General features: G+C 47.6%; 1 protein-coding gene across 15 annotated transcripts in view; it reads right to left on the reverse strand.

Annotated features, from left to right (window-relative positions):
* Positions 1–17,811, reverse strand: part of DYSF (dysferlin) — a 234,093-nt gene that overhangs the window by 21,368 nt on the left and 194,914 nt on the right. For all 15 annotated transcript variants that reach the window (XM_057558086.1, XM_007175528.3, XM_007175525.3 and 12 more), the window contains 9 exons: positions 10,726–10,854; positions 10,252–10,407; positions 8,625–8,716; positions 5,834–6,004; positions 5,079–5,221; positions 2,882–3,021; positions 1,578–1,666; positions 1,236–1,331; positions 688–829 (listed from right to left, as the gene is read on the reverse strand). In XM_057558086.1, coding sequence (XP_057414069.1) covers positions 688–829; positions 1,236–1,331; positions 1,578–1,666; positions 2,882–3,021; positions 5,079–5,221; positions 5,834–6,004; positions 8,625–8,716; positions 10,252–10,407; positions 10,726–10,854 — 1,158 coding nt within the window. The remainder of the gene's footprint in view (positions 1–687; positions 830–1,235; positions 1,332–1,577; positions 1,667–2,881; positions 3,022–5,078; positions 5,222–5,833; positions 6,005–8,624; positions 8,717–10,251; positions 10,408–10,725; positions 10,855–17,811) is intronic.

The raw sequence follows: 17,811 nt of genomic DNA on the forward strand, positions 1-17,811 counted from the left end.
CGCCTATTTCAGGAGGAAAGAGTTCACGGCCCAGATGAGGCCTCAACTAGAAGATGCTAACCCACAAAGAGCTGAGGTCTCTGGAGCTGCCCCTCCCCCCGGCTGATGCACCGGGCCTCCCCAGGTCTGAGAGATACTAGCCTGGACAGTGGTCCCAGGCCCCAGGCACAGAAATGGGAGGAAGGGGGAAGCAGCAGGGACTTGGCTAAGCAACACCCGATCCTACCGGGTGGCCAGACAACCCAAACCGCAGGCCAGACAGCCCTCTGGGGCCGCTCTCCCTAGGGGTTCTGCCCCACCGCTCTCTGATGGCCGTGCTGGGTTTCCCTACCAATGTTCTCCCCACTCTGAGCCCATGGCCCTCCCTGCGGCTTGGTTTGTTAGGATTTGGACTTAGCTACATACAGTGGTTGCAGAGCTGGCGTGGGGGAGATTGTGGGACGGCAGCAATGCTAACGACGGCAATGATGGCAGAAGTAGGAGGAGTGGGCACGGTGGACATGGTGGTGGTGGCGACACTGGCAGTGATGGGACAATGGTGGTGGCTGGTATGCAGCGATGGCCGAGGTGCTTCCAACAATGGTGGGGCAGCGGTAAGAGTATGACAGTGACACGGCTCTAACCGTCATCAGGCTGATATTTGACAGCCCTGGGACTAGCGCCACTGGGGACAGGAATGACACTCACCTTCTTGGAGACAGTGCAGACTTGCTCAGCTGGCAGGTAGTCAAAAGGGAAAATGAACCTCCAGTTAAAGTTGCCTTCACCTCCCAGGGACCGATAATGCACATCTGTCTTCTGCTTGTGTTCTTCAAAGCCAACCATCCAACTAGACATACACATTTTAGAGAACATGGCTAATGAAGGTCTCCACCACAACACACAGCCTCAACTTAAGCAAACCAGGAATTAAGAAGGCCATTGAACTTGGTAAATGATAAAGGAAAAATCAGTTGATGTACCAAATGTGCCATAAATTTCAAAATGTTCTAACTTCTCTCTCGAGGGACATCCTCAAACCTTGTACGTTCAACGCAAAGCTTAATGTGGAAGAAGAAATCTGGTGGGGGTTGACCCCCCAAAGGCAGAGACCACTCCCATAAGGCCATCCTTCCTTTCTTGTTCTCCCCCTTCCCTACACCAGAGTTCCCCCTTTCCCAACCAACCACCACCCCCGAGGGAGCAGGGGCGGCACCGTGGAGTCGGGACGGGTGGGAAGGAGGGCGACTTCCTACCCTTTCACGTAAATGTCGCTCATCTTCTCCCCGGTGATGCTGAGGTCGTCCAGGATCACATCCTTGGTGTTCCAAATAATACAACGCAGGAAAAACCTGCAGAGAAGGATGACTCAAATCCCCGTGGATTTCCCACCGAAGGGTGGGCAGTCCTTGTCCGAGAAGCCAAGAAGTCAGCTCACCCAAGACTCTGCCGCGTGCCTGGCTGGACGCTTGGCCAGGCCCGCACAAGAGTGAGGCCCGAGTGGCCCAAAGCCTGGCCCAAGAGCCACCTCCTGCTCCCACCCGCAGCAACTACTCCACCACCCTGCTCAGCTCTGAGCCTGGGCTGGGGTAAGTCACCTTCTGGCTCTCCGCGGGGTGATGTTGAAGGGAGGTCCCGGCCGCCCCAGGGCCTTCGGAAACAGGTCGATCCACATCTGCAGCTTCCCCTGGGGAGGGAGACACGACCCTGCTCTCTCGCCACCCTTTTCATTCAACCAACATCTCCTGACCACCTGCTCTGCACTGGATACTTGGAGCACAGGACAGAGAAACCCCAGGCCCGGCATGGAGAGGCTCAGCACCCTGTAGGGGAGGTGCCCTCAAGGGGACTATAGGGCCAACCACAGGGGTGAGCCCACTGCCCCACAGGCCGAGGACTGGGGTAGCACCTGGGGATCAGGGGTCAGGGCAGCTCTCTGGAGACAGCGAAGTTTGCTGAGTCTCACTGTGCCAGGTGGAAGAGGGCGGGGGGCGTTCGGCCTTGGGGACGGTGTACACAGTTGTGGAGGCTCAGAGAGCATGGTTTAGTGATCGGGGCTCAGAGGGTTTCCACGACAGGAAACCACTCTACCTGCCACCCCTTAGCTCCCTCTTTCTCTGCGAGCCGGCTGTTACCTCTGTCCCCATCTTACAGAAGAAGGAGCAGGGATTGACCTAACTTCTTCTGGTTCACATGAGCATGAAAGAGCTGACATTTCCAACACCTGCAGTGACACTCTGGGGAGCTGGTGGCCACGCCGCCAAGGGGAGGAGAGCTCAGCTCCAAAGAGCAGAGGGGAGGTCCTCTGCATGTCCACAAAGGCACCTTAGTGCCACAAAGGCTGCCTCGGCCCATCTCTGCCTGCAACCTTTTCTCGCCTCCTCCTCCTCCTCCAATCCCCTCCAGGAAGCCTCCCCATGTCAGCCCTGGGCCTGCTGTCCCTCTGCCCTCCCCCGCACTGCCTGGGAGGATTCCCCTGGCCTTCCTGATGGCTGCTCTGCCTCTCTGTCATAGGCTCGCCCTGTCTGAACTACCCCCTGCCCAGCACAGGGTTGGCCATTGGGATGTCACTGACTGATGGCAGGGGAGGACTCCCTGTGGCCAGGCTGAAACAGCGAGGCGTCAGAGTGACTCGTGGGCAGCCAGAGGTCCAGCCTACACGGGGATGGAGGAGGAGCCTCATTCCCCAGGCCCTGAGGCCTGCAGGCAGCCAGCGGAGGCCAGGCTCAAGAGGTCCCCTCGTAGGCCAACAATGGTAACCATTCAGGCTGTGCAGAAACTCCACAAGGAGAGATTAGCCAAATCCCGAGGTCTCCACTGGTGCTTCTGGGATATCCAAGCTGTCCTTGGGGCGGGGTAGCTGAGGGTCAGGGGCTCTGGGGCCCGAGGGTAGAGGTCCTACCTGCTCGATGTCCGGCTGCAGGGGACTATAGAGGGGCCGGGACTCCACGTGCTCAGGGACCAGGCCCTGCTGCTGCAGGACATGCAAGGCCAGACGTTCCTCCACTGGGCCCAGGTGTGGGTTCGGGACCCTGCCAGCCTCTGCCCCAGAGAGGAGACAAAAAAGTTGCCAGGACTGAGTGAGCAGGAGACGGTAGGGGGGCCTGAGGGCCTCGGGAAGCTGCTAACCCTGCAGCCTCACCCCTAGCCCAGACACACTTCTTCTGGCCCTCACGTCTCATTCTCTGTAGGGGAAACCTCGTTGTCCACAGGCTCTGGGCTTAAAATCCAGATTCCCCATTGCCATCAACTCTACCAAGCCTCTTCTGTAAGCTCTCCTTCCTTTTTCCTACCCAATACAAATTCTCCCCACCCTCCAAAGCCCACCCCTTCCAGGAAGCCCTTCCAGATTGCTCTCAACTCTGAGGCTCCACAAGCTCTTCTCCCAGATTGGGCATCTAAGTGCTCTCAGTAGTATTCTCTGTTTCATGCAATCTCTTTGATTAGTAGCAGTAGCTAAAATAATAGCAGTAACAGAGAACACTTATAAAGCAGGAGCCAGGCACTGTTCTTCATAAATATTAACAGGGCTTGATCTTCAAAGTAACCCTAAAAGGTAAGTGCTATTATTAGCCCCATTTCACAGATGACAGACATGAAGCACCGGGCAGTCACACAGCTGGGTAGCAGGGCAGCTGAGATCACACACTCATTAGGAAAGGCGCATGACTGGATGTGAATACCCCTCCCTTCCCCTGCGTGCTTCCCAGGTACAGCTCTACCTGCCAGGGGTTGGGTCATGGACTGGTACTGTGGGTGGGGTGAGGACACGGGGGTGGCTCTGACCCTGACAAGCCTGGCCAGCCAGCCAGCAACATGAACTTGGAGCCCCCTTGACAGAGACCTTGACTGGGGGTAGGAGGGTCCACATGTGTCTATACACACGTACACACACAGGTCTGTGCACTCAGGTGTGCCCATGTTCACCAGCACAGCTTCTAACGTACACACACATACACACGTTCATCCATCAAACCTGCCCTGCCCACTTTAATAGTTGCCACTAAGGAAGCAGCATAGTATTGCAGAAGGACCACCGGGCCAGGAACCTGATTCTGCCTCTAACCAGCTGGGTGACTTTGGGCAGGTTGTTAACCACTCGTGGTCTGAATGGCCTCATCTGCAAAAACAAGGAGATGTCAGGCCTCACCAACTCTAGCTTTCTGGCTTTCTATTCCTATGAATTTATGACCATGAGCCCTGGTTCCTGTGCTTAAGCTGCTCACAGACTAGCAGAAAGAAATGAGACCACCCCTAAAACAGATGCATGTTCTAAAGGAAAAGAGACTGGGGGAGGGGTTAGGGCCTAATGGAAAGGAGCCTGGCTCAGCCATGACCTCAGAGAATCAGAGAAACGAAGAAGGAGGAGGGGGATTTGAGATGAGGGAGCCAAAGCCTCGCTCCCCTTTTACAACCTCAGCACCAGCTCTGACATCAAACATCTCTGAAACCAGCAGGAGGCGAGGGGCCAGCTGGGCCTGTAAACACCTCCGGGGAGTCTGAGCTGCTCTGGGTGGGCCGTGCAGGCCTATGAGCAACTCAGACACGCAGGGAGCACATGGCAGGACCCTCGGCATGAGCGTGAGGCAGACCCAGAGAATTAGGCAAGACGGGGGCTACAGGGCTTCCTGCCACCCTTTGGATGTATCAGGTGCAGGAGTTGTGACTGGGGGCTCAGAAGGTACCGTCAAGGTCAAGCTGGCAGACTAGTATGATTAAGTAGAAAGCTTTCTCAGCGGTGGGCTGTACCCAAACTCTGACCAGTCTGCCCACCCAAAGCCAGAAGCAGACTGATCCTAACCATGACCCTGACCCTGGCTTCAGACTCACCCCTCATCTTGTCCTTAGACAGGCCCCAACCTGGTCTTAGACTGAGCTCTGACCCTGACCCACCCTGACCCTGGTCCCACCTTGACCTCAAATTTTCACAATGGTGTCCCAGGTAAGTACTGGTCTCAAGAATACCAAGCGCAAGTTTAGTCCATCTGTGCTGCCCTGGAGAGACTCAAGACCACACCGTGCTGGTGTGGGTTGTGTCCAGTGGTTACATCCAGCAGGAGAGGACCCACAAGAGAGAGGGCGGTAGCGGGAGAACTCACCTATTTCTTCGATGGTGTATTCTTTATCCTGAAACACTACACGGTCTGTCCGGTACACGGGGGCCTTGACTCTGTGCTGCTGGCAGAACAGGTGGAGGAGCTGGGAAGGATGGAGCTGATCCCTCCACTGGTTGGGTCCAGAGCTGAGGCCCAAACACAAGACAAAGATGAGACGCTCCTGGACACTGACGGAGGCAGAGGTGTGTGCAGTGACCTATGTACCCACACGCATGGCATCACCCACCCTTCACTTTGACCGTGGGCACCCTGTGTGATTGTTCATCATGACCAGGGAGCCCATTTCACACACAGAGAAACTGAGGCCCAGAGACAAAAGGACTTCTTTACATACACATGGAATTGGAACTGAAATGTTTCCAATTTCCAGCTTTAGAGAATCAGACCCAGACAAGACCCAAGTTGGCAGGAAGTGGGTGGGGCTGGCCACACGTGAGTTCACCTTGGGGCCCAGTGGGGCTGTGTGTCCCATTGTCTGTCTCCCTCCTCCTTCCCCTCTCCAGGCCCTCAACGGTGCCTTAAGGAGAACCTGATTATAATGACCTGAGGAAGAGCTGGGTTCTTAGAGTCAGATAAGCACGTTCAAATCCTAATCCCACCACTTACAAGTCCAGGTCTCAGTTTCCGTATCTATGGAGTGGGGATAAGACCTGGGCTGACTGAGAGAGACAGTGTCTGTGCCGTGCTAGGCCCAGGCTGGCCCACAGTCAGGGAAGCAGCCAGCGCCCTGCACCTACATGCAGTAGGTCTGGGGGAGTCCGCAGCGAGCCCCAAACTTGGACAGCAGCCTGTTCTCCAGGTCGATAACCGTCTCCCCGATCTTTTCGTCTTTGGAGAGGAGGTCGTAGTCATAGAGGGTAACCTTCAGGTCCTTCTCCAGAGGCAGAGTGCAGGTCAGCTCGAACATCCTATTGCGGGGTGGGGGGTGGGGGGGAGGCGGGGGCAGTTGTCATGACGACGCTAGCTCCCAGAGGTCACCGGACACAGCGCAAACTCAAGTGGGTGGCAAGGCTGGAGCAAGAGCTAGAAAGCCACCCCTGGCCTCCTCCTCCTCTCCCGGGACTGGCCTGCAGTCCACCCTCCTCGAGCCTCCTATGGCTCTTACAGCACACCACCCACAGCACTCCCGGTGCTGGGCTTGTCTGAGTGTGTGTGTGTGTGTGTGTGTGTGTGTGTGTGTGCGGTTTTCCCAAATAATCTGAGCTGGGCATATAGCAGATACCTGCCTGATGGACCACAGAATGGACGAATGAAATGGAGCACAAGGTTAAAAATGAAGTTTCAACCGGGACACCTGGAGACAAGAGATGTGAAACTCCAGAGCCAGGTGCCAGAGCTCCAGAATTTACCAAGGGCGTGGCCTGGGATCCACTTTCCGCACTCCTGGGGCTTCAACACTCCTGCTGGAGTGGGATGAAGAGAGGATTTGTGCGGAAGTTTCTTTGAAGAGAGCTCCTGCCGTGCTCTGAGACCCCCCGCCACCGCCCACGGAGGTCAAGTGTACAAGTGCTGTCCCTTCTCCCCTGAAATGAATTCCCTGCAGGAGGGACACACAAGCCTGGCACCCGAGCTGTGGTCGAGGAAGCACAAGCAGCTTGTAGCAGAGAGGAGGTGGGGGGTACGTTCCGGAGGAGCTGAGCTCCCGTCCTGGCTGGGCACGGAACTGCAGTGCTGCCTGCGGAGAAGGGGGCTGCTGCTCTGAAGCCTGTCCCACGGGACCTGGGGCTCCAACAGCGAGAGACTGTGGGGCGGCCCATCTGAGAACGGGTTGGGGGGAATGGGAGGGGGACACCCGCTACAGGGACCCAGCACCTGCCACATCCCAGGAGCTATGTGAGGAGGGCTCAGGGGGTGTCTCTGAAAAGCCCACAGGGAAGCAAACATCTGCCACCCAAAGGGTGCCGGATGGGGCGAAGTCAGCACTTGAGATGAGCCCCTCCTCTCACACAGGCTCCCCAGTCCTGGCCCTGCAAGTATGGCGAAGGACGGCAGGAAGGGGCAGGGGGGACACTGGGCAAAGACCCTTCTCCCCTCCGCACACACCCACAAGGCGCACACGCTGTGCCCAAAGTGGACGCAGCTGCGAGAGGGAGCGACTGCCCTCCAGCCATCCGGTGCGCTCCTGATGACACATGAATGCGCGTTCTGGTTACCAACTTGAGACGGTGGGCGGACGGCAAAGTGGACTGTCTACACCTGAGCGGGAAAGTGGCCTGCCTGCCACAGTTTCCACTCAGGGAGTGAGGAAGGTCACCCGCACAGAATACATGTTTACGGGAAACTGGCAGACAAAATCAAAGTTGTGTCTGATTATGTCCCATGCGTTCTGCTGGTCAACACACGGGTGACAGAAACAAAGAGCTTCTGCTGTGGACTCACAGAGGCTTGACACCCCAAGCAGAGCAGGTGGCCGTGATCTGAGGGAGACGGTGAAACAGAGAGGGAGAGGCGTGTTTCTACACTAGCGCCCCTACCCTGCCCCGGGCCCTGCACGGTCCCGTCAGCCTGGGGCCCCATGCTGGCCACTGGGGCTCACCAAACAGGGTTCTTCTCTTCCACCCGCCATCCTCCCCACAGCCCTTCCCTCCAGTTCCAGCTTGGCAGTGGCTCATCATTGGCCAGGACTGTTTCCCCTTCAAAAATGGCATTTCCCCTGGCTGATTGGGTCTCTCTGAAGGGCCAGATGACTACAACTAACTCAAGAGACACCGGTTCATGAATCCAGTGTGTCGCTTGACAATATCGGTACATGCCTTCTCCTACAGGTGCTAGAGAAATAGCTGCCAACCTCCCTCAAGGTTCTCCTTTCTCTGCCCTAAATACGCTCGCATCCAAACAGCAAGCAAGTCAGGAAGCCTGGGAACTACTCCCGTGCAATGGGCCCTGCTTCTTCCTTCCCTCGTTCTTAGATTTTACGAAGCATTTTACCCTCTTGAGTCCACATCCTTCCACTATCTGCCACAGATGAACGTGCAACAGTAAAAGAGAATAACTAGTAAATGTAATAGGAATCCTGGATTAGATCCTGAAACAGTAAAGGGACATTAATGGAAAAATTGGCAAAATCCTAAAAGAGTCTAGAGTTTAGTTAATAGTAATGAGCCAACATCAATTTCTTAATTTTGATACATGTACCATGGTTAGGTAGGATGTTAATGGCGGAGGAAACTGAGTGATGGGTATACGAAAACTGTACTATCTTTGTAACTTTTCTGTAAATCTAAAGTTATTCCAAAGTAAAAGTTGATCTAAAAAAAAGAAGAATTAGCAAATGCACGCTCTGGGTTTCCATTTAGATTTCTGATCTTCAGGGTAATTGTTTAACTAGGAGCTTCTGCCAGGACTCGAGCCTTTAGCGCTTAAGGAAGCGCTAGCTGAGGTTACCCCCCTACAGACACGCGAGATTTAGGGAACACAGCTTCGCTCCAGGAGATGGGGACCTCCCAGTGGCGGCCACAGCGCTCCCGCTGGGCTGTGGGTTATCCAGACTGGCACCTCCACCCCAAGACCCAAGCCACCCCAACTTACTTTCCAAACACAGGCTCCAGAGTACAGGGGATGTAGTTGTCCTGGTCACTCACCGACTTCTTCCCTATGGAGATCCTGATGTAAGGATCACACTGGAGAAGGAGAAGGAAACACTTCAGCGACATAACCTTCCCAACACGCTTCTGAGGCTCCTTCACTGCTCTGCCCCTCAAAGGGGCAAGGGGGCCCACCATTCAAGAAGCTGCCACCTGCCAGGCCAGCAGCCCCATCCTGCACACCACCCCCGACGTGGGCTTCTAGCCTCGGCTCTGGCAGTGGAAGCTGGGCGCCTAAGTCCTCCATACTCCCAATCCACTGCCCCACTGGGAGAGGGCGGGTGGGGGCCAGGCCCATATCCTCAGAAACATGCCAGTTTGTGTGATATATGTGACTGGGCCAAGCTGGGGTCCTGTCTGTGACCTCTGCTTCAGCAGGTGGAAAGGGAGAGAGATGGCCAGACTTTTTCAGCCCAACGCAGCCTCCTACAAGCAGCAGCGTTCCCTCAACTAGCCTCTGGAGCAGCAAGGGCCAAAGAATGTTTACGGTCAGTCTCGGCACCAGGAAGCTTTGAAGTATATAAACTTGACCACAGCCACGTCTTGGAGGCCATCGGTGGTGCCTGGGCGGGGACTGCTCCATCCCGCCCTGTGATCTCCCAGCAGGGCATGGGCAGCTTTTCTCACCTTGAAAAGCAGGGCACCAGGGACAGGACACCAGGTCCCTACCCACAACCTAGGACACAGGCTAGGCCCGCACCTGTCTAAGGAGACAAGAGAAGACCCTAGCCTCGTACCTCTGAAACCCACTGTCCCCCACTCCTGCCTCGCCTCTTCCTCTTTCTCTCTCTTCCCAACTTTACTCTGCTCCTCCCCCCATCTCCCGGTAGCTCCAGACTCCTGCCCTCCCTCAAGCTCCCCTCCTTCACTCAGGGTCAGGACTAGAGTAGGTCAGTAAGGTACTCGCCTCAGGCACAAAATTTAAGGGAAAGACAGAAAAGCTTAGTAATCAAAATAAACAACATTTTAATGTGATATTTTAAAAATTAAAACCAATACCAACAGTCCATGATGAACAAAATATCAAAAATTTTAAATAAAGACAGGATCAGGATTGCTGATTTTTCCTTTTGCCTCAGGCTCCACCGTGGCCAGGCCAGCACAGTTACCCATCATGTTCCACCCCTCCTTCTTCCCTTCCCACCCCACAGAGTCCTGTCCCAGCCTACACCATCAATGTCCCTTGTCCTTATGCCTTATCCTTGTGCTAAACCTACACTAAGGACTCTGCTCCCAAACCTTTGCCAAGGTTTTTGACTCCTCCTAAAATATGGTTTTCTTCTCCCTCCCAGCCTATCACAACTCCATCAATCCTTAAGAATCCTATTCCTTCCAGGAAGTCTTCCCCATTATTCCAAAGTCTTGTACTGACTTTGGCCTTTTCTGACCTCCTGGAACACTTGGCCTTGATAGAACTCCAATGCAGTCACACCTCAGGTTTGTACATGTTTGTCTGGTTTCCCCACTTACTGTGAACTCCTTGGGGCAAAATGTGTATCCAAATTCTGCAGCCTCTTTGTACCCCAGCCTATCATTTATTCCAGGGGAGGTGAGAGCTCTAGGAATGTTACCTTCCCATTGGGGTCCTTGGGTTGCAGGCCAAATGCTCGGATAATGTAGATGCGGACCAGGCATTCCTGGGGCCCTTGGGAAGCCAGCTGGTGGAACTGTCTTGGGGGAATGGGGATGGCCGGGTCTTCTGGGAGGGGATAAATTTTGAAGAGGCCCTGAAAAGGAGGGGTCAACTTCAATTTTCATCCTCAGTGTCACCAGTACAATCACCACTACGTCCCTTACTCTCATGTCTGCCAGAGTCATCACCACAGCGATCACTAAGCCCAATGCCATCCCATCACCCCCATCACATTCTGCATCAGCAGCATCACCGTCCCCGCCACCACCTCCATCACCCACATGGTCACCAACCGCGGCACTGGGGTCACTACTGATGTTACTACAGTACCTCTGCCCCCACCCCCTTCACTCATTGCTGCCACTCCAGTCTTGGGCCCCCCTGGGTTAGAGACGTGTCCTCAAGGACTTACCTTAAACTCCCCAATGACAGATGGGTCTTCCATCTCCTCCTGAGTCTTGCCCCGGTAGAGCTTGAAGGTGTTACAAAAGTCAGACAGGCCCTCAAAGTCCTTCACATTCTCCAGTGCTGTGTCATAGACCTGCCATATGGGGAGACAAAAGAGGGGGACAAAGGAAAGAGAGAAAGAAGAGGGAAAGCAAGGAAAGAGGAAACATGACAGTGTTCAAGTAAAGAAAGGAGAGAAAGGACAGAGAAGAAAATGAGGGGGAAAAGCCATAAGCAAATTAGAGAACAAAGGCCAAGAGGAAGGCAGGTGGGAGAGGTGGAGGTAAGAGAGGGGGCCAAGAAGGAAGAGAGGCAGACAAGAAGAGAACAAAGGCAGACATAAAAAGGATGCAAATCATGGAGATGAGAGAGAGAAATGGGGGGGGGGGGGAGACCAGAGAAGGGAGTAAGAGGGGAAGACATTTGTTCAACGACGTTGGAAAACAGGGTTTTCTGATTAATCCAATACTCTAGATACCCGAGAGTCATCAGATACATGGTGGTGCATTTTTTGCGAATAAGATCACAGTCAAACAAATAAATGAAAAGTTAACTGACTTTTTATTTGAAGATCAAGACAGAACTCTAGAAGATTCACAAGTCAGCAAAATACTTACTGTCCAGGATGTCCAAATGGCAGTGGATCAAATACTGGGCTGAGGAAGTCTTTTGAGCACCACTTTAAATTTGTCAACTCAATTTATTTGTTTCTCTCCTCTCAAACAATGACTTTTACTTGTTAGAGCATTGCTTAGACTTAAACGAAGCAGTAGTCTTCTATTATAGATGATAAAATGTACCTAATTAATAGTGATATTAACCCACTTAATATACATGCTAAAATTGGTTATGTCTGAAACTGACTGGCAAGAGAGTCGGCCCTCCATATCTGCGGATTCCATGTGTTGAATCCGCAAATATGCAACCCGCGGGCACAGAGGACCTACTGTACTTCAGGTAAGTTCCTTTCTCATCTCGTTAAACATTTTTTCTCATTAGGCCTAGCTCTAGTTCTATCTCTTCCATGAAGCCCAAGTTCTATCTCTTCTAAGAAATAATTAATTACATGGGTGATATAGGTTCATTATTAAAAATTAGAAAATGTAAGTAGATATAAAGAAAATATTATTATTGCCTTAAATTCTGATCTCCAAAAATGACAATTAATTATTTGGTTAACATTTGGTATGTATCATTTTGAATATTTTCTTGCCATATTTATATAGTTGCATCATTTCAATCAAAAGACCAATTCTTCGAGGTGTCTATACTACCTTTTTCTCTTTTCTAGTTTCTTATTTCTGCTTCTATTTCTATTATTTTCTTCTACTATTTTAAGGATTTTTTTTCTTCTAAGTTCTTCAGTTGAAATTTTAATTACTTTGTTCCCTCTTTTCTGATAAGGAAAACACTTATTGCTATGAAATTGCCTCTGCTTACTACTGCCTTAGTATTGCCCCATTTGTTTTCATGTATAATATTTTCATTTTTCTTTTCTTGGCATTCCATAATTATAGTTTTATATTTACTTTTTGATCTTAAAGTTAGATGTGTAATTAGTTTTCTTTCTTTTGTTTTAACATAAGTTTTTAAGGCTATAAACTTCCTCTGAATACTGCTTTAACTGTAACCAGTAAGTTCTAAAAGATAGGGTTTTATCCTTGCTTCCCAGATATTCTGCAATTTCTCTTATATTTTCTCTTTCACCAAGAATTGTTAAAAGAGAGTTGTTGGTTTTTTTTAATTTTCCAGATAGAAGTTTTTTGTGCTTTTGAGCTTGTTATTAATTTCTAACTTTATGGCATTATAATCAGAAAACATTGTCAGTGTTTTGTCACTTTTTGAATTTTATTAAGATTTTCTTTGTGCTCTATCACATGGTCAATTTTTGTTTTGGGGTTTTTTTAATTTATTTTTGTTGGGGTATAGTTGCTTTACAATGTTGTGTTAGTTTCTGCTGTGCAGCAAAGTGAATCAGTTATACATATACATATATCCACTCTTTTTTAGATTTCCTTCCCATTAGGTCATCACAGAGCATTGAGTAGAGTTCCCTGTGCTATACAGTAGGTTCTCATTAGTTATCTATTTTATGCACAGTAGTGTATATATGTCAATTTTGTAAATGTGCCATAGGGGTGTCTCTATTTTCAAGCTACCAGGTTCAATCAGGTTAGTAATTACTTTAGTCTTCTATATCCTCTCATGCTTTTGTCCCCTTGATCTGACATGAACTGAGAAAAGTGAATTAAAATCTCCCCCACAAACCAGTATATTTCTGTTTCTTCTTCTATCTCTTGTAATTTCTGTTTTGTAAATATTGAGGTATTATTTAGCACATAGATATTCTCATGACCGTCATAACTAGGAATTGCAGCATTTAGCATTGTAAAGTGCCAAGCTTTGTCTCATCTAATTTGGGGGACCTGTGTATGCTCTCATCTAATATCAAGATTGTGACTTCTGCTTTCTTTTCATCTGCATTTGCCTGGCACACATTTTCCCAATCTTTTATTTTCAACCTTTATGAAGCTTTTTATTTTAGAGTTAGATTTTGCTTTGAGATCTGATTTAAATTTTGTGATTAATAAGTGATTGATATGACATGTATTGATATGACAGATATGTTTGGTCTGGTTTTACATTTGTATTATATTTACATAGTCATGTAATATGTTTATATTATATTTTCTAGTTTCATAGGGTTTTTCTAAAAATCTTTGCATGGTCTGTGTGTGTGTGTTTTAGTTTTTCTGAGAGCTAAAATGACCTGAGTTTATGCTTTAATATTATTATGTCTTTAGGGGCAGTATTTATGGGTTCCCCACTATAGCAATGATAAAATAATCAAATTTTATCTTCCTCCCTCTCCCTCTCCATCATCTAGTTTTAGACAATATTCTCTATCTTAATGTTTATATTTGTGCTGTTTGCTTATACTTTGCTTATATGCCTATTATTTGATTTGCCGATTTTATTTTTTATATTTATATATTACATATATTAATAGCATAAACATACCTTTTTAACCACTTTAAGTGTACAGTTCAATGACATTAAGTACAGTCACACTTTTATGCTCCCATCACCACCATTTATCTCCAGAATTTTTTTCATCCTCCCCAGTTGAAACCCCAAACTCACTAAACAATAACTCCCTTTCTCCCCCCGCCCCCAGCCCCTGGCAACCATCATTCCACTTTCTGTCTCTATGAATTTATTACTCTAAGTACTGCACATGAGTGTAATCATACAGTATTTGCCCTTTTGCAACCAGCTTATTTCACTTAACATAATGTCTTAAAGATTCACCCATGTTGTAACATGGGTCAGAATTTCCTTCCTTTTTTTTTTTTCCCCCCTAAATCTTTATTTATTTATTTATTTATTTATTTATTTATTTATTTTTTTGGCTGTGTTGGGTCTTCGTTTCTGTGCGTGGGCTTTCTCTACTTGCGGCAAGCGGGGGCCACTCTTCATCGCGGTGCACAGGCCTCTCACTGTCGGCGGCCTCTCTTGTTGCGGAGCACAGGCTCCAGATGCGCAGGCTCAGTAATTGTGGCTGACGGGCCTAGTTGCTCCGTGGCATGTGGGATCTTCCCAGACCAGGGCTCGAACCCGTCTCCCCTGCATTAGCAGGCAGATTCTCAACCACTGCGCCACCTGGGAAGCCCCCTAAATCTTTTTTTTTTTTTTTTCAAACATCTTTATTGAAGTATAATTGCCTTACAATAGTGTGTTAGCATCTGCTTTATAACAAAGTGAATCTGTTATACATATACAATATGTTCCCATTTCTCTTCCCTCTTGCATCTCCCTCCCTCCCACCCTCCCCATCCCACCCCTCTAGGTGGTCACAAAGCACCGAGCTGATCTCCCTGTGCTATGCGGCTGCTTCCCACTAGCTATCTATTTTACATTTGGTAGTGTATATATGTCCATGACACTCTCTTACCCTGTCACATCTCACCCCACCCCCTCCCCATATCCTCAAGTCCATTCTCTAGTAGGTCTGTGTCTTTATTCCCATCTTGCCACTAGGTTCTTCATGGCCTTTTTTTTTTTTTTCCCTTAGATTCCATATATATGTGTTAGCATACTGTATTTGTTTTTCTCTTTCTGACTTACTTCACTCTGTATGACAGATTCTAACTCCATCCACCTCATTACAAATACCTCCATTTCATTTCTTTTTATGGCTGAGTAATATTCCATTGTATATATGTGCCACATCTTCTTTATCCATTCATCTGTCGATGGACATTTAGGTTGCTTCCATGTCCTGGCTATTGTAAATAGAGCTGCAATGAACATTTTGGTACATGACTCTTTTTGACCTATGGTTTTCTCAGGGTATATGCCCAGTAGTGGGATTGCTGGGTCGTATGGTAGTTCTATTTGTAGTTTTTTAAGGAACCTCCATACTGTTCTCCATAGTGGCTGTATCAATTTACATTCCCACCAACAGTGCAAGAGTGTTCCCTTTCCTCCACACCCTCTCCAGCATTTATTGTTTCTAGATTTTTTGATGATGGCCATTCTGACCGGTGTGAGATGATATCTCATTGTAGTTTTGATTTGCATTTCTCTAATGATTAATGATGTTGAGCATTCTTTCATGTGTCTGTAGGCCATCTGTATATCTTCTTTAGAGAAATGTCTATTTAGATCTTCTGCCCATTTTTGGATTGGGTTGTTCGTTTTTTTGTTATTGAGCTGCATGAGCTGCTTGTAAATCTTGGAGATTAATCCTTTGTCAGTTGCTTCATTTGCAAATATTTTCTCCCATTCTGAGGGTTGTCTTTTCGTCTTGTTTATGGTTTCCTTTGCTGTGCAAAAGCTTTTCAGTTTCATTAGGTCCCATTTGTTTATTTGTGTTCTTATTTCCATTTCTCTGGGAGCTGGGTCAAAAAGAATCTTGCTGTGATGTATGTCATAGAGTGTTCTGCCTATGTTTTCCTCTAAGAGTTTGATAGTGTCTGCCCTTACACTTAGGTCTTTAATCCATTTTGAGTTTATTTTTGTGCATGGTGTCAGGGAGTGTTAGAATTTCCTTCCTTTTTAAGGCTGAATAATATTTCGTTGTATGTAATTACCATATTTTGTTTATTCATTCATCAGTCAATGGACATTTAGGTTGTTTCCACATTTCGTGATTTGCCAATTTTAAATAATATCTGTCAATTCTATTTATTCTGTAATATGACTATCAGTGCCCTTACTCTGTATTCCATCCTCTTTCCTCCTTTACCTAACTTTTGTCAGTTTTATCATTTCTACATTTTCAGTATATATGGTATTTACATTCTGTCCAGTTACCCTAACCCTCCCATTTGTTTCCATCTTAGGCCTAAGGTAAAATATGCTCACAACCATTCCTTTTGTTATGGTTTTCCCAATTACATCCAAGTTGAGACGGCTCCTAGATGAGCTCCAATTCATCCCGTAGGAGTCCCTCAAGACAGGCTCCTGGGAGCCATACTACCTGTCTCCTGAATGTGAATACCTGTGTGTCTGTAGCCTTTCTGCTTGAAGGGCAGCTTGACTGAATGTCAAATCCTTGGGTCACCCTTTCTTTCCCTGATGATCTTACACATGGTGCTTTATCATCTTTGGGCATTAAACGTTGTAGAGAAAGTGAAGTCACTTTGATTTCTTTCCTTTTTTAAATTATTTAAATTTTTGTGGGGGAGAATGTATGACTACCCAAAGAATTTTTTCTTTATCTCTAATGTCCAATAACTACACTAGAATATGTCCCTGGGTTGACCAATCTGGGTCAATTTTTCCTGACACACAGCAGACCTTCTAATATGCGTACTCAAGTATTCTTTCATTTCAGTGAAGTTTTATTAAACTATCAACTGTTTGTTTTAGTTCCTTGTTTTGGTTGTCCTCCTTGCAGACTCCAATTATGCAAATGTTGGATCTCCTTTCCCCGACTACTATGTTTGTCATTTTCTCTTTATTCTTTTATAACTCTTTCTTTATTTCCATTTCATTCTGTCCTCTATGCCCCTTTCTGTGTTTTCCAATGTGGCCATTCTGTCCTGTGCTCCTTCCAATTTCATGTTTTCTTCTCCTTTTTTCCTGAATCTTACTAGCTCATATTTCACATCTTCTCATCTCACCATCCCTTCATTCTTTTATTTCTGCTTGCATTCTGACCACCCTATTTCTAAAAAGTTAACAGCAAAATCTTTCATCTCATCTGTTCCTTGGAGAAATTTTTCTGGTGGGTATATATCCTCTTCTTTTGGTTAAGTTTTGTTATATATTCTCTCTTCTTTTTTTCATAGTATTTTAAAATTAATACTGTGCTATTGTTTTTTATTATTACTTGTCACTAAATGTGTTGGATTTCCTAGACCAGTTATTTCCTTTGTTCCCATAACAGAGGCAGGCTGTTCCCTACAAATATGGTTCATCTGTGTGATTCTTGTGTAGTTCCACCTTCTCTGTTTCTCTGAACCAAACCAGGTCTAAGAGGCTTCTGTCACCAGCCTGAACCTGTCTCCAAAGTTCCCATGTCCATTGTTGTGAACAAAGGATATATTTTTATATTTTACAGTGAAACTTCAATTTCGGGAATTATATTTTTAACTATCTGTTATGAAAATTTTCAAGCACACACAAAAGTAAAGAGAATAGATAAGAAGTCCCCATGAATCCATAGCCTGTCTTAAATAATTATCAACATTCTTTTATTAGGAAGTATGGGGTTTGCTGAGATCTGCTACCACTATGACCTTTCATCATTTTCATGCATCTTCTCTTCATTTACTGCCGAGTGGCTTCTACCCAATCTCAGTTGCCTTTGGACAGCCCTTACATGTATTTTGGAGTCTGCGGGTTTTATTTGTTTCCAACTTTTACTGAAAATGAAGTTTGTGGGTTTGAATGATTTCCAAAGAGAAAAAGTGAAAAATGCTGACTTATGCAGCCATGTTCATACTGGAAGTCCCAATAAAATACTTTTTAAATTTCCAAGTGGTTGGTCTTTTTGTTTAAACTTTTGTTATTAATTTCTCGTTTTATTGCATTTAAATCT

The sequence above is a fragment of the Balaenoptera acutorostrata genome, chromosome 12 (assembly GCF_949987535.1).
Source record: "Balaenoptera acutorostrata chromosome 12, mBalAcu1.1, whole genome shotgun sequence".
Classification (NCBI taxonomy): Eukaryota; Metazoa; Chordata; class Mammalia; order Artiodactyla; family Balaenopteridae; genus Balaenoptera; species Balaenoptera acutorostrata.